The sequence below is a fragment of the Pseudorca crassidens genome, chromosome 7, assembly GCF_039906515.1.
Source record: "Pseudorca crassidens isolate mPseCra1 chromosome 7, mPseCra1.hap1, whole genome shotgun sequence".
Lineage (NCBI taxonomy): Eukaryota > Metazoa > Chordata > Mammalia > Artiodactyla > Delphinidae > Pseudorca > Pseudorca crassidens.
Genome location: NC_090302.1, coordinates 64,899,353 through 64,916,519, shown reverse-complemented (window position 1 = coordinate 64,916,519; position 17,167 = coordinate 64,899,353). Strand labels below are relative to the sequence as shown.

General features: G+C 35.5%; 1 protein-coding gene across 10 annotated transcripts in view; it reads right to left on the bottom strand.

The window, feature by feature from the left end:
- The window catches only part of CCDC171 (coiled-coil domain containing 171), a 358,867-nt gene that overhangs the window by 257,782 nt on the left and 83,918 nt on the right, over window positions 1-17,167 (bottom strand). For all 10 annotated transcript variants that reach the window (XM_067744432.1, XM_067744430.1, XM_067744438.1 and 7 more), the window contains 2 exons: window positions 16,165-16,325; window positions 10,927-11,065 (listed from right to left, as the gene is read on the bottom strand). In XM_067744432.1, coding sequence (XP_067600533.1) covers window positions 10,927-11,065; window positions 16,165-16,325 — 300 coding nt within the window. The remainder of the gene's footprint in view (window positions 1-10,926; window positions 11,066-16,164; window positions 16,326-17,167) is intronic.

Below are 17,167 nucleotides of genomic sequence, written 5' to 3'. Positions count from 1 at the left end.
GTTATAGGTCTATCCAGATTTTCTATTTCTTCTTTACCAGTTTTGGTAGTTTGTGTCTTTCTAGAAATCTGTCCACTTCATCTAAATTATCTAATTTGTTGGCATATAGTTGTTCACAGTATTCTCTTATAATTCTTTTATTCCTGTATAGTCAATAGTTGTGTCCCCTCTTTCATTCATGATTTTAATAATTTGAGTCTCCTCTCTTTTTCCCTTGATCAGTCTACCTAAATGTTAATCAATTTAGTTATCTTTCCAAAGAATCAACTTTTGGTTTCATTGATTTCCTCTATTATTCCATATTATTATTTCTTTTGTTTCTGCTTTAATCTTTATTGTTTCTTTTCTTCCACTTGTTTTGGGTTTAGTTTGCTCTTCTTTTTCTAGTTTCTTAAGGTGAAATGTTAGGTTACTAATTTAAGGATGTTTTTTAATACAAGTGACTCCAGCTATAAATTTTCCTCTTAAGCACTGTGTTAGCTGCATCTTATAAGATATGATATGTTGTTTCAGTTTTCACTCATCTTATTTCAAATAAGGTCAGTCCCCTTAAACAGAGCTGCAGAGCTCTTTCCCCTTACAGCCAGCCAGCCTATCCCCTGGGCAGAACTCCTGTGCCACTGCATTGGAGTTGGGAGTGAGGACCCACTTTTCCAAAACAACAATCCTGCTCTCTAAGGGACCAAGTGCAAGCCGTGGTGTTCTGGGGCAAGGGCAGTTGGCCCCAATATTCTTGGCCTGCCATGCCTGGGGTAGAACTACTACATTCCAAGTGAAAGCTGGGTAGAGGAAGAGAGATCTGGTCCTCTCAGCCCCGCTTGCCTGGAATAGAGTTGCTACAACACAGGGGTCTGAGAGACGAGAAATTCCAGCAGTGTACTTCTCCTACAATGAACGCATAGCCCCAGTCTTGGAGCTAGATAGAGAGGAAGGGATCATCCTCTTGGCTGCAACAGCCCAGGGTAGAGGTTCTGTAACAAGGAGCAGGGGGTAGAAAAGGGGTTATGGAACCAGCCATCACTCAAATGCCACACTCTTGCTGTTCTTACTGAAATTTACTAGATTTTCTTATTTTCAATAGCTTGAGATACAATTTACATAATTCATCATTTAAAGTACACAATTCAATGGTTTTTAGTACATTCATAGAGTTGCTCAACCATCACCACAATCAATTTTAGAACAATTTCATCACCCCAAAAAGAGATCCCATTCCCATTAGCAGTCACACCCTATTTTCTCCCAATCCCTTCAACCCTAGGCAACCCTAATCTACTTTCTACCTCTACAGATAGCCTACTCTAGATATTTCATATAAATTGAATTATAGATTATATGTCTGGCATTTGTCTGGTTTCCTTCACCTAGCTTAATGTTTTCAAGGTTTATCCATTTTTAACCACTGATCAGTACTTTATTTCTTTTTATCCCTGAATAATATTCCATGTTATGTTTTTATCAACTTTTGTTCATCCATTCATCAGCTGATAGACATTTGCGCTGTTTCAATTTTTTTGCTGTTATCAAAAATGCTGCTGTGGGGCTTCCCTGGTGGCGCAGTGGTTGAGAGTCTGCCTGCCGATGCAGGGGACACGGGTTCGTGTCCCGGACTGGGAAGATCCCACGTGCCGCGGAGCAGCTGGGCCCGTGAGCCATGGCCGCTGGGCCTGCGCGTCCGGAGCCTGTGCTCCGCAATGGGAGAGGCCACAACAGTGAGAGGCCCGCGTACCACAAAAAAAAAAAAAAAAAAAAAAAATGCTGCTATGAATATAGATGTATATTTTCATTTCTATTGGGTATATACCTAGGAGTACAATTACTAAGTCATATGGTAACTCCAATTTTAACATTTTGAGGAACTTCCAAACTATTTTCCAAAGTGGAGGCATCATTTTACATTCCCAGCATAAGTGTATGAGGATCCAATTCTTTTTTTTTTTTTTTACGGTACGCGGGCCTCTCACTGTTGTGGCCTCTCCCGTTGCAGAGCACAGGCTCCGGACGCGCAGGCTCAGCGGCCATGGCTCACGGGCCTACCGCTCCGTGGCATGTGGGATCTTCCCGGACCGGGGCACGAACCTGTGTCCCCTGCATCGGCAGGCAGACTCTCAACCACTGCGCCACCAGGGAAGCCCTGAGGATTCCAATTCTTTCACATCCTTGCCAATAATTGCTATTACATGTCCTTTTTATTACAGTCATCTTAGTGTATGTGATACAATATGTCATTATGGTTTTGATTTGCATTTTCCTGATGACTAGGGATACTGAGCAGCTTTTTATGTGTTTACTGGCCATTTATATATTTTCTATGGAGAAGTCTCTTTTCAGATCTTTTGTCCAGTTTTCAATTAGGTTGTCTTTCTATTGTTGAGTTGTAAGAGTTCTTTCAGTTAAAACTCCTTTATCAGATATATGAGCTGCAAATATTTTCTCCCATTCTATAAGTTGTCTTTTTACTTTTCTGATGGTGTTCTTTGAAGAACTAAGGTTTTTAATTTTGATGATTAGTAGATTTTCTTGAATGAAAGTTTCTCCTTTGCCCTTAGGACAATTTTCAGAGCTTTATATGGTTGGTTTTTTGTGGTTGTTTTTTTAATTTTTCACCAATTAAATTTTTTTTTGTTAGGTTCACCAAGCTCCTTACTCCATCATTTCAGAAGTTCTTCCCTACAATATATTTTAATGTCCTAAAGGTTTAGTATCCTAGGACTTCTTATTCAGCATTTTCCTAATATTGTCATAGAAGTATATTTCCAGAGGAAATCCAGCATCATATTCACAAATTACATGCATATACACACACTCTATTATTTCAATACATATATTATCTTTAATGCTCACTGAAAATCCTGCACAGTAGATATTATTAGCACCATTTTACAATGAGCAAACAGATTCAGAGGGATAATATCACTAAAGGTCACACAACTATTATGAGATGGAGTTGTGATTAAAACCCAGATCAATCTGTCACCAAAATATATGTTTTTCTATTATGAAATGCCAACTGAGGCTAAGTCCCCATCAATCTCAAGGAACAGAAATTTACATAAGTATAAATGTAGAATTCCAGAAAAATTGCATACTTGGAGTCAGCTTAATATAAAGGTTCAATTAAATTCCTAGTTCAACAATAATTCTTCTCTTTCAAGTGTAGCGTTCAATACTGACTAAACAATGAGCTAAATATGTGAAATAAGTCAGACAGAAAAAGACAAATACCATATAATCTCACGTGTGGAATCTAAAAAACAAAACAAATAAACAAAACAAAATGAAAACAGACTCATAGATACAGAGAACAAATGGTGGTTGCCAGAGGGGAGATGGGGGAATGGGTGAAGTAGGTGAAGGGAATCAAGAGGTACAAACCTCCAGTTATAGAATAAATAAGTCACAGGGATGTATTATACACCATAAGGCATATCATCAATTATACCATAATAACTTTGTATGGGGACAGATGGTTACTAGATGACTTACCATGGTGATCACTTCATAATGTATTTAAATGTTGAATCACTATGTTGTATAACCTAATATTGTACATCAGCTATATTTCAATTTTAAAAAGATGAACTAAAATTTCAATACCATTACAGTTTAAAACCAAATTTAATGTCAAATTAGCCAGGAAACACTGATTAGTGTAAAATTTTTCAAACAATAAAGAAAAGATTTGATGAATGAAAGGCTTAAAAAGAATTAATTAACTATGCCTTAAAGTTGCTATTCTATTTATAATTAGTAGTATTATAATTTTCTACAGAGATATCTGGGTCATAGTCTCCTAATACAGCCAATACAAACTTTACTTACATCTAATAGGTTTATGAACCAGGTTATGACTGGAAAAACTGTCCTTTTCATTGTTTTTTACTGAAGTAGAGTTGATTTACAAAATTGTGTTAGTTTCAAGTGTACAGCAAAGTGTCCTTTTCTTTTTACAGTTGACAATTTTTTTCCTAATAAATTGTTTTTGTTTTATAAATGAAGCTTCCATTCTTCATTCATATAAAGAAAACACCTGGGACTTTTTTTAAGTGTGGATTGCACTTATATTTAAATTTTGTTCTCAAAGCTATTAGTTCTCTTAGTAGCCTTTTGATATGCAAGAAATTCTACAGAACCTACCAACTAAATAAACAAAACTGCTGGGTCAAAAACAAAGTGCAAAGCAAGATAAAATACTAAGTTTCTAATTTTTGATTAACATGCTTTATTGTGTGACATAAAGAGTAAGTTTAGGTTAAATGTTAAAATGCTGATTCAACAAATTCTGTAATTCTAAACATGCACAGAAGTTTAAAAGACAAAATGGTAGGATAAAAGAACTCACTTCTTTTTGTCTTGGACATAATTCACATAAAGAGTTTATTACCCTAGGAATAAAAGTTCCTTACTGCTATGTTGGCTAACCAGATGATGTTCGGATGAACATTTACTGATCACTCACCATGAACCAAGAACTACTTTATAGATGTCATGATGAATCTACAACCAGTGTAGAAAGGGGACTAAAAATATCAAAATATTCAAAGAAAGTTCAGAAACATTTGTGACTGACAGACCTTAATATATTATTAAAGAGGAGTCAAGGTTGGTTATAGAATATCTTAACCAGAAAGATAATGAGATGACAAAGAACTATGTAGTATTTCCACCTTGGTATACTATACACACTGCTGAAGTAAATGAATTTCTGGCTTAATCTAACATGTCATTCTATCATCTTATCTTTCTTTGAGCCTATAAAAACTCATCCCTCACTTTTGCTAACCATGTATGAATATCATAAATGGATATGCATGTAAATAAAAATTTCTAATACAAACTCGTGAAAAAAACATAAAAAAGCATATGCAAACATTTATATCTAGAAATCAGCGAAATGAGCCCTGCTGATCTGCAATGAAAAAGTTGACTCAAACCATAAATAAGAATAAAAGCAATTAAGGGGAACTTTTGATAAGGTTAAAAATTATAGAAAAAACAAACAGGTAAAAAATAAATACCTTTACTTAGTCACTAGATTTGTTTAATGAAATTAGCATTTTAAAAGTAGGTTGAACTTTTGTAGCAGTGATACGTAACACCTATAATTTCTGAACAGTTTTGAACTCACATAAGCTTTTAAATTAGTTTAAATATATTTTAAGCCATTACAAAGGAATTCTGAAAAGAACAGAGGAGCATCAGAACCTGCAACCGACATCACATACTTATGCTCCACATCTCACCTTTTTATCTTATCTTCCACCCAGTTACCACATAGGCAGCCCATTTGTAAGGACTCCAGGAGAGCTTGCTCAGCTAAACTGAATTTGATCTGGTTTGCTTTCATAATCATCACCATCTGCAGCTTTTCCTTTGTTCATATTGAAGATAACTAATCTCTCTTACTTCTTCATAAAACAGTTTACTATTTTTTTCCCTCCTTGCTCACCTATGCTGCTTCCACGGATGTGAGCATTCTATGATCCCAATTGCTTATGGCATATGATGAACTGTCATCTTCCCTTACACAGCTTTACACTTAGTTTATTTTTCAGAAAATGATACTGTCCAATCTCAGTTTAGGCCCTGACATATAAATATCTCCCTCTATCTCTATCTTTCTCTCTCTCTCTCCTTCTCTCTCTCTCTCTCTCTCTCTCTCACACACACACACACACACACACATGCACACGCACACACACACACACATGCACACTCACATGTACACACACGCACACAAACACAATACCATTTTATTTTTTCCCAGGTCAAAAATGAGATTTAAATTTTCAAAACTTAAGAATATACATATTAATAAATTTCAAAAAGCTTAATAAAAAAGCTTTATGCCCACATTATAAATTTAGGAAGCCAGTCATGTAATGCACATTTAAATACACAAATACAAACATACACACATTTGAGAAATACTATTTAATAGTATTAAATTTTTAAGGACCACTAAGAGAGACAGAAAGTGATGTTTATATTAGCAAAAACAATGCTCATATATAAATACTACTCCTATTATTGGTAAGAAGCAGGAATCAACAAATTTTTAGTAAAAATTCACAATAGAATTTTTATTAGCCCATTAGTTTTGAATGCCTCCTGCAAAATCAGAAACATGTCCTTCTAAAACAAACCTAACTGATCATTTGATGCAAAAATATTATCAAGAAACTTTTACTTTACCACAAAGCACAGCAATCAAAGCACTTGCCCAAATCCTATCTAATGCTAGCAATCATTATTATTATATAATCAGTCAAGCCCCCAAAGTACAGGGAAAAAATATACACTTGACCATTTTCGATCACAAGTTCTTTAGAGAATAAAATATTCTTTGAGCAAAACCTCATGAGAACTAGAATTCCCTTTTCAATATGTGGTCTCTCCTAGAGCTGTAACTAAATATTACTGAGTGGCAGAAAAACAAATCTCAAGAAATGATGGACTTAAAAAAATTTCATTGTGGAAAGCACAAAGCAAATCCTAATACCAATTTGAAAATGATAGCTCCCCTGCTTCAAGAGAAGCAGATATAAAAACTCACAGTACAAAAAAAAAAAAAAAACCTCACAGTAATGACTAAAAGACCCAACTGGATCTACTGAACCTCTGAAGGGCTTTAATAAGCATGATCACTAAGCAGCTTAAACTTGAAATTCGGTTTTAATTAGTAGTTGATTAAATCATTATTAAATTCATAGAATTTAAAATTAATAGTTCAACTTTAATCAAAACTTTTTAAAGTCAAATTCAATAGTGTATAACATGGAACATGAAACTAATTTTGTTAAATCCTTAGATGTCCTATGTTGAAATTCTATTAATTCTATGACATTAAAAATAATAATATACTACTCATTTGCTAATCATATCTTCTAAATCCACACCTTGAATAGGAGTAATTTCACGAATATAAAAGTACAATTAATGTTGGCTGGGTTTATATTCCTTAAATATCAACAAAAGACTCAACATAACCAGTTTGAACTTTTCCAAAATTATGCTCTATATTTTTATTCTCTCTCTTGAAACAGGGAAGCTATCACTTTGCAACTGGCTTATTGACACTGTGTATATCCTGACCTGGATGATCTCTATGGTTTCTTCCAATTCTGAGAGACTATGTGACCTTAGGTTATACAATTGCTTTTTTTAAGTCTCAAAACTTCCTGAAGCCTTTGCATGTATTAATAATACCTTGATCTCACTAGTAAACCTATAGAGGAAAGTGGCCTTAATTTTCTCTTACAATGCAACATAGAAAATAAAGACCAAGACTTGAATAATGGTCATGAATGTGACCTAAACTAGAAAACAAGTGGTTACCTCAAAGGGAGAGGAAAATTACCTGTAGCTAACTTATGCTTCCTATCTATATTCTATAAAAGCTGACACTATTATGTTCAATAGAAACATAACTGTGGGAAAGACACACTAGGTTACATAGGATCATAGGATGTCATTAAAACAAAGTTTTATTTCCAAAAACAAAAGGTAAAAGCCTCTTCTTAAGGTATTTTCTCTTCAGTCAAAAACGATTATGAATTCAAAGCAAAAATAACAGACTGTAAGGATGCAGAACTAAAAAAAACTCCATTTTTTATGGTTTAAAATTCTTAATTTGACAGATATCTCTTTAGAGAGAAATTTATAAGATTCCCCTCCCAACTCAAAGGCTACTAACCTACAGAAAAAATAAAAGAAAATAAAGGACTATGTACCCAAAAAATGATTTAAGAAAGCTACAGATGTTTGTTTTTTTTTTTTTTTTTTTTTTTTTTTTTGCGTTACGCGGGCCTCTCACTGCTGTGACCTCTCCCGTTGTGGAGCACAGGCTCCAGACGTGCAGGCTCAGCGGCCATGGCTCACGGGCCCAGCCATTCCGCGGCATGCGGGATCCTCCCAGACCGGGGCACGAACCCACGTCCCCCGCATCGGCAGGCAGACTCCCAACCACCGCGCCACCAGGGAAGCCCTACAGATGTTTTTTAATAAAAAATAAAACACTGTACTTACTATTTAAAGTAATAGTATTTTCATTAAATATTTTTAAAATTTCATATTATGGTTGGGTAAAGAGATAGAAAGCAACTGTTCTAAAAAGAATAAAACAGAACAAGTTAAAGGAGAAAGCTAATAATAAGGAAGGATAAAAAGAGGACAAGAAAACAGAAAGATGGAAGAAAATAAGACATAAAGCTAGGACTTTAAGAGAGATGAAAAACAGAGAGGAACATATAAATAGTTAGGCTGAACCATGTGAACTGTAGATCACTTAGGCTGCAACCTGAATACGTTTCTGAACATCACAATGGCTCTTCCACCAGTCAGAACAATAGTGCTTTATAAGCTGAGTGCCAATGGTCCAAACAAGCAAACGGTGGTTGCTAGTGGGCTACAACTTGCCTATTTCAGACCATCCACCAAATTGTAAAAGTTAAAAAGTAAAAACCTATTGGCACCAAGTAAATTATTTTTAATCACAAAGCACCCTGAATTCAGTGGTGAATTCAGCCAGTCTTCTTTTATCTAGTCATTGGAGTGCTAGGAGACAAGAATCAGGAGGATTCACGCAACTTATATTGGTGACAATGTCTTCACCATTGCATTCTCAGTTATAACTCACTTTCCAAACTGTTTGATTACAGCAAGACCAATACTCAGCTCAGTGACTCTGACATGTTTTTCTCCACCATGATTCACCCTCCTGAACCAGAAGTGAGAAGTGGGATAGCCTATGAAATTTAGGGTAGCACATAACAGTGAATAGGCACTACAGCATGCCACACAGAGAGCTCTAAGCTTTCTAAAATCCCACATCCAAAGAACTCAAACTACAAATTCAACCACAGTGTAAGCAATAATATCAATCCCTTTATCAGAACAAACTAGATATCCTGAGTTAAATGGAGACAGAGTTGAACATTAGAGGATATACAGACATTTGTTATGGGAAAAGAAGGAGCATTTCAGCCAATGTGGTCAAAAATATGAACAACCAAAACAGAAGCAAGAAAGTTATGAAAATATATAATTTGTTTAGGAAGCCAAGAGTACTCTAATGTGGCTGAAGCAAGACAGATAGAGAGCCACCTGTCTGTATATAATACTGGGTCATTTGAAAATGATGAAGAGTTTAAATGTTATCCCGTCATTACTTTCTTTGTCATTGTTACCTTTCTAACTCGGCAGCATTGATTTGGCTACCACTTCTTAGTATAACCCTGAGTTTCCATCTTTTTGGACAAGGAAAAAAATATTGATTTTCCTCAGTAACTAACATCGCTAAGAGTTGTGGAATATAATTGAAAGTGAAGTAGCCAAGTCTCTGGGGAAGGTATGTACGTGGAGAACAAGACAAAGAGGAAATAGGGTATTACTATAAACTTTATGCCCTCCCTCTTGGGGTTCTGAGCAAACTGCAGAGTAGGAGTATGTGCATCAACCAAATAAATCCATTCAACAAATGTCTACTGAGGCAAGTACTACTGTGGAATCTTGGCATGTAAAATGAAGTTAGCCTCAATGCACTCTCAATCTCTTGGCAGAGATAATACACATCAGATTTTGGTGTTATGATACAGATGCTAAACTAAGAACTAAGGAAACACAAAGTTGGGAGGGGGCAGAATTCTGAATTTAGATGGATGAAAAAGTAGGAAAAGACGGAACCATAGAAAGCGTCACAGACTGCAAAATTTCAGAGCTGACCATCACAGGATAATATAGGAATTTGTTAAGAGAATGAGCATTTCAGTCAACGTGGGTCAAAAAATAAACAGTCTGAACAAACGTAAGACACTGTGAAGACATATGTGTTTACGAAGCTGAGAGTACTTTACTGTGGCTGAAGCAAGACAAAGAGAGGGCAACGGCAATAGAAGAAGCTGGAAAAGTTAACATAGAGCCACAAAGAAAAGGGCCTTAGATTACATGACATGAAGTTGGACTTTATTCTGAAAGCCACAGGGAGACATTGATTGTTTTTTAATAAATGGAGGGAGACAAGAACAGATCAATACTTTAGAAAGATAAATTTGGTGATGGTGTGAAGGCTCGATTATTGGGGAATGGAGACAGAGTGATCAGGTTCAAAATGATTATAAAAGGGAGTCTTTGGGGCTTCCCTGGTAGCACACCGCAACGAAGAGTAGTCCCCACTCGCCACAACTAGAGAAAGCCTGTGCGCAGCAACAAAGACCCAACACAGTCAAAAATAAATTTAAAAAATAAAAATAGGGCTTCCCCGGTGACGCAGCAGTTAAGAATCCACCTGCCAATGCAGGGGACACGGGTTCGAGCCCTGGTCCAGGAAGATCCCACGTGCCACAGAGCAACTAAGCCCATGAGCCACAACTGCTGAGCCCGCGTATCACAACGACTTAAGCCTGCACGCCTAGAGCCTGTGTTCCCCAACAAGAGAAGCCACCGCAGTGAGAAGCCCGCACACCACAACGAAGAGTAGCCCCGGCTCGCCGCAACCAAAGACAAGCCCACGCACAGCAATGAAGACCCAACGCAGCCAAAAATAAAATAAATTTATTTTTTAAAAAAGCGGGAGGAGTCTTTGAAATCATTAGATCTACCGATTATAAACCCTAACCCCACCTCCATCTAGGTAACATTGTTTTATGCACTTAAAAAAAAAGAAAAACACCTGAATCAGTTTGAAAACACTGTAATTCAGACTTTCCACTAATTCATTTAGTTTTCCCAATTATTCCAAAGAACAGAGGTTTTATTATGTATAGCTTTGTTGTAAACAGTGTCTCCAGTTTTGAAATTTTATATCAATGCCACCAAAATTACTTTCATACAATTATCTCATGGCATGTAGTGAGAAAAAAAAACCTGTTAAACATCCAATTTGACCCAATAAAGTAACTGCCATAGGGTTTTCTTTTTTATCCTTACCATTACAAGTTCTTCCTGTAATTCACTGCAACTGTTTTCATTATACTGGAGTCTCTTTGAAAGGTCTATAATTACTTTCTTCTGTTCCTCGATTTCTTCATTTAGTTTCTTGTTTTTGGAGAAATACTCTCTCTCTAATCTGAAAAGTTAAAGTGTCAGAGCAGGTTTTTCAAATATGCTTTTATCAGGTCCTATTATACAACTTTAACACAAGTCGCAGATGTATTATATATCATGGTTTCATGCCCAGAGGTTTTAAAGGTCACTTCTCATTTTCTCAAATAGAAAGAATTGTACGTTCTTAAATGAAAGACTCTGAAGGAATAACAGTTGAGGCCAATAGATAACATGTAGAGGTGGAAGTTGAAAAAGTGGCATAATATGCATGTTATCTAGAAATACAAAGTTAAATATCAGAAGAAACAGCTATAAGAATTAAAATTGGTTGCTTCAAAGGAGAAGAAACTGGTCGTAGAAAGCAATGGGGTACCAAAATGTGGTTTTTCATGAGCTTAAAAGCACTATTTTACTTTTTAGATTATGTACAAGTGCTAACTTTATTAAAATCAAATTTTAATTTAAAAATTAGTAATCAGCAAATATAAAATTAAATGCACCTGGTATTTGGTGCTGTTTTATAAATAAAGTCCAAGTTGAGTCCAGTGAAATGGTGAACAGCCCTTGCTGTCAGTAATCTCATGCACAACCCAAAGAAGTTGGCTCCTATGCTTCTGCCAACAGCCCCACCCAAGAGGAATGAGTAGGGCAGGAGTAAACTGAAGGTTCAAGGGAGCCCCAGTCTCTCTGAATCCAACAGAGAAGAGTCAGGACTTGACAGATGGAGGATTTTAGGCAAGAAAGGAAAGGGAGAAGAAGGAAACTTGTAGTTAAGAGCCGTTCTTTCCTACTGGATTCCCATTTTGTTGTTGTCGTTGTTATTGTTGTTTAAGAGTTCAGCTAAGAATTTGACAACAGTACAGCTGTTTTAAAAAATAGCCATCTTCAGGCTATCTTTTACCAAGAACATAAACAATAATAGTGCCACAAGTTATAATACTGGGTTGGCTAAAAAGTTCATTCAGTTTTTTCAGTAATTTGGCTCTAGTATACCTTAGTTGTCTTTACCTTCATTCGAAACAATTTTGTTACACTGTACTGTGACAGCTGTTATATCAGCGTGCATTTAAAAAAACTTATCAAATTTGGTGAATTTTTGTGTAGCCATTTGGATACTGAAGATGGAAGAAAAAAGCAAATTTTTGGCATATTTTGGCAAATTTTTGGCATATTTTACGCAACTGAAACACAAAAAAAAGATTTGCGCAGTGTATGGAGAAGGTGCTGTGACTGATCGAACGTGTCAAAAGTGGTTTGCGAAGTTTTGTGCTGGAGATCTCTCGCTGGATGATGCTCCACGGTCGGGTAGACCAGTTGAAGTTGATAGTGATCAAATTGAGACATTAACTGAGAACAATCAATGTTATACCACGTGGGAGACAGCCGACATACTCAAAATATCCTAATCAAGCACTGAAAATCATTTGCACCAGCTTGGTTACGTTAATCGCTTTGATGTTTGAGTTCCACATAAGTTAAGTGAAAAAAACCTTTATGACCGTATTTCCCGACGTGATTCTCTACTGAAGCGTAACAAAAATGTTCCGTTTTTAAAACAAATTGTGACGAGTGATGAAAAGTGTACAATAATGTGGAACGGAAGAGATCGTGGAGCAAGCGAAATGAACCACCACCAACCACACCAAAGGTCGGTCTTCATCCAAAGAAGGTGATGTTGTGTATACGGTGGGATTGGAAGGGAGTGAAAACCAAACAATTAATTCCAACAAGTACTGCTCTCAATTAGACCAACTGAAAGTGGCACTCGACGAAAAGCATCCGGAATTAGTCAACAGAAAACACATAATCTTCCATCAGGATAATGCAAGACTGCATGTTTCTTTGATGACCAGGCAAAAACTGTTACAGCTTGGCTGGGAAGTTCTGATTCACCCGCCATATTCACCAGACATTGCACCTTCGGATTTCCATTGATTTCGGTCTTTACAAAATTCTCTTAATGGAAAAAATTTCAATTCCCTGGAAGACAGTAAAAGGCACCTGGAACAGTTCTCTGCTCAAAAAGATTAAAAGTTTTGGGAAGATGGAATTATGAAGTTGCCTGAAAAATGGCAGAAGTTAGTGGAACAAAATGGTGAATACATTGTTCAATAAAGTTCTTGGTGAAAATAAAAAATGTGTCTTTTATTTTTACTTAAAAACCAAAGGAACTTTTTGGCCAACCCAGTACTTTTGTACTTCTTTTTATACTTTTGGTTGATGTATTTAGAAAAATAAAGAAGTCCCTAAATACTGAATGTAATAAAATAAATAAATTTAGATTCAGTCTGTTCAGTATCATATCCTTGACTAGCATTATTTTAAACTAAATTTAAACTTAAACTAGATGTAAGGATTATCAGGATCTTCTCCCTACCATTGCCCAACAATCAGTTAGTTACAACAGCTAATGAAGACCTGACACATTGAAGGGAATTCCCTGGCGGTCCAGTGGTTAGGTCTCTGTGCTTTCACTGCCAAAGGCACAGGTTCGATCCCTGGTGGGGGAATTAAGATCCCACAAGCCGCTCAGTGTGGCCAAAAATTTCAAGTATAAAAAAAATTACTGAAAAATTTTAGTTTTATACTGTAAGTTTTCAATGGAAAAAAATTTATAACTAAGAAAATTTAATTAGAGGAATATAGAGAATATATATTCTTTCTAAAATTATACATTATATGTATTCATTAAAATAGCCTGTTATTCAAATTCTTAGCTGAGTTCTTCAAAAGATATGTTTAATATATAATAATTTTACTTATTATATTATTATATGTAATATTTAATATATAATAATATATTAAATATATACATATATTCCATCTAATATATATGTATACATATGTATATTCCATCTACATATGTATACATATATATTCCACTGAAAATAGTTTCATGCAGGAATATTCACTGTTATGAAACCGTTGGCCAAAATTAAAACTCTAAAATACACACACAGCTTTTTTCTCCTGCCTTTTAATGAGATCCTGCCTAGATCTACCTGGAAGGAAACAGAAGTTTAAAACCCTTAACCACCTGCAAGGTTCAGGCAGCATTTCCTCTATAACCTCGTTATCACCAACTGCTAAATCAGATCTATCCAAAAGGTAAAAGAATGTCCTACCCCAAAACTCACTGCTCTCAGAGTTGTAAATTAAAGGTATTATTTACCTTAAAGACCTAAAATATCAATTCTCCTTTTGAAATACATTATCCAAAACTTAGAACTACTTTGAAAAATTAATACTTGAGAGTTTGTGACTCTAAAAGATTTTAAAGACGATTCTGAAAAAGAATCAGACGTATAGGTGGAAAATGAAATAACTTATCCAATCATCCCTCATGTCATATCAGTCCTTCTCATACCACTGATAAATGGAAAGGAAGAGGCTGTCGTATGACATACAATGACAAGAAGGAGGGGATGGGGGAGAGAAGTCACAGAAACTATCAATGAGTCGTGGACTTTAATTACTACTTAATTTTTACTGTTTCTTGTTTATTTATTAATATTATTAGTAACTTTTATTATAGACAGTTATATAGGGATGAAGAACAGATAAGGGACATTATATTAAAGCATTTAGGATTGTCAGCTGGTGCTTAGCTGTAATACATAATTAATATTTAGAATTGTTAGTTTGTGTTTATTGGAATACAAAACTTGAGTAAAATTTTTCAAGCACCAAAACACAAATAATAGCAAAACAAACATAAGGAAAAAATTTGCTCTGGAGTCCAATTTTAAAAGTGCATATGTTACAATCTTAGAGCTTAAACGTTAGCAATTATCTTAGAATTCCTCTAATCCAACCTTTGCAGAGCTCTCTTCTTCGGTATCCATGACAAAGAATCATCTACCCCCTGTTTCGAACTTTCCAAGGCAGAGAGTTCACTAGTTCCCCAAAGAAGCCTATTATTTCACTGCTGGAAAGCTTTAATTGTTGGGAGTACAGTCTGACTTCTTACAGTTTCACTAGTAGGTCATAATCATTACCTCAAAGCAACAGTAAAGAAGCCTGTACTATATGCTACATAAAGGCCCTTCAAACATATTTATATATAAATGTGCAGATTCAAGATATGATTCAAAGGAAATAAAGGAGCATAAGTCCTTAGAATAATGTTCACAGAATGTCATTTAAGTCATTCTGGAGGAAGCAAGAAAATTCAGTTAAGAATTACTCATTTAATGTATTATAAGCATTACTAATAAAGGTAATCACAGTTAAAGAGTTTTAAATTTTTTCAAACTTGTCTTTCAAGTGCCATCTTTATAATTCCTGCCATACTCACAACTCTAAATAATACTTTTCTTTAAATTAACTCACATCGTAAGTTAAATGAAGTATTTTAAAAGGAAACTATATTATAACTGTAAATGGAAAACTACTATCTGTCATAAATAAACTTTAAAAATAAATACATAACTCTAATATATCAACCTATTATCATGTCATGTACCAATGGTGGTACACATTTCCTCCTCTGAGAGGAAATGGCTTAAAATGTCTACTATTGACTTATTTTTGGAAGCATATTAAATAGCTATAAACTTCTTAAAAAATTTCACAGAACTTTTCAGATGATAGACATTTGAATTGAAAAAGGTTAAAATCAATAGGAGTCAGAAAGATCCTGACTCTACACTTAGCTGTGTGTCCTTACCCTCGTTAGGCCTCAATTTTCACATCTGTAGAACAGGGATAAAAAAGAGTAGCTTCCTCATAGGGTGTTATAAATTAAATAAAACCATGCAATGCTAGGTATGGAGTGAGCCACATACATGTTAGCCCCCGTAGCAGTATTATTCCTGCTATTATTTCTACAGTTTACGAATATCTCAAACATTACCCATCTCCCACAGAGCCCATTTTAGGTGGCCTAGAAGTCAAGGCCTTAAAGATACTATATTACATCAGTAAATATAAAATATATTAATATATTTACTTTCTAGTATAAGAAAGTATTTCTGCATTTCTGAGACTCCTTGGAATTGCCATGATACTTCAAAATCCAACAGAGCATTTCCATATTTACCTAGTACTACACATTCATACTCATGTAGATTTCATAAACTCTTAATATTAATTCAGAGAGTTTTACAGTATAACACTTACATATTTAGTTTTGCAAAGCTCTCTTGTGCATTATGCTTTTCTCGTTCATATGCACTTTCAACTTCTTTGAATTCATTCTTGATCATTTCCAAATCAGCAACAGCTTCTGCTTGGCTGGCCTTTTCTACCTGCAAAGCTCCTTCAAGGTCTCGAATCCGTAACTACCAGATGACAGAAAAGTAATTAAAGCAAGAAAGGAAACACTAGCACCAATCTCAAATTGAGTAGAATACTTTATCAAACAGCAGATTATCATTCATCCAAACAAGTCTTTCTTTCTGTTTTTGGTTTAAAAAAGGAAAATAAACAAAGGGCAGTTTATTCCCTTTCTCAACATGTGTAATGGAAGAGAAGAGTGGAAGAATACAGACTAAACTGTGCTATGAAAAGGGACAGGCGGATACAATATAATGCGTCCCATCAAAGTGCCTAATTTTGATCTACTAACCCATTTGGACATTTTTTTTATAAACATAATAAATTAAGTGGTTTTTGAAAACTAGAGGGAAGTATCCTTCCTCTCTTTTGAGAAACATTATTATATGAACATCTTTATAAGCCTAACAAAGTTAACAGATCTTTTTATTCCTGGAGATTTCTTACTGTAGAAAAGCAAAATTTTTATTATCAAATAATACTATTGGGCTTCCCTGGTGGCGCAGTGGTTGAGAGTCCGCCTGCCGATGCAGGGGACACGGGTTCGTGCCCCGGTCTGGGAAGATCCCACATGCCGCGGAGCGGCTGGGCCCGTGAGCCATGGCCGCTGAGCCTGCGCGTCCGGAGCCTGTGCTCCGCAACGGGAGAGGCCACAACAGTGAGAGGCCCGTGTACCGCAAAAAAAAAAAAAAAAAAAAATCAAATTTGACTAAAATATTTGTGGGTGTAGTAATATGATATCTAGGATTTGCTTCAAAATAATCTGGGGGTGGTGGAGTAGAAGAGCACTAATATTATAGATAAAACACAATTGTCCTGTGAGATAAGTCTTGAAGCTGAGTGATGG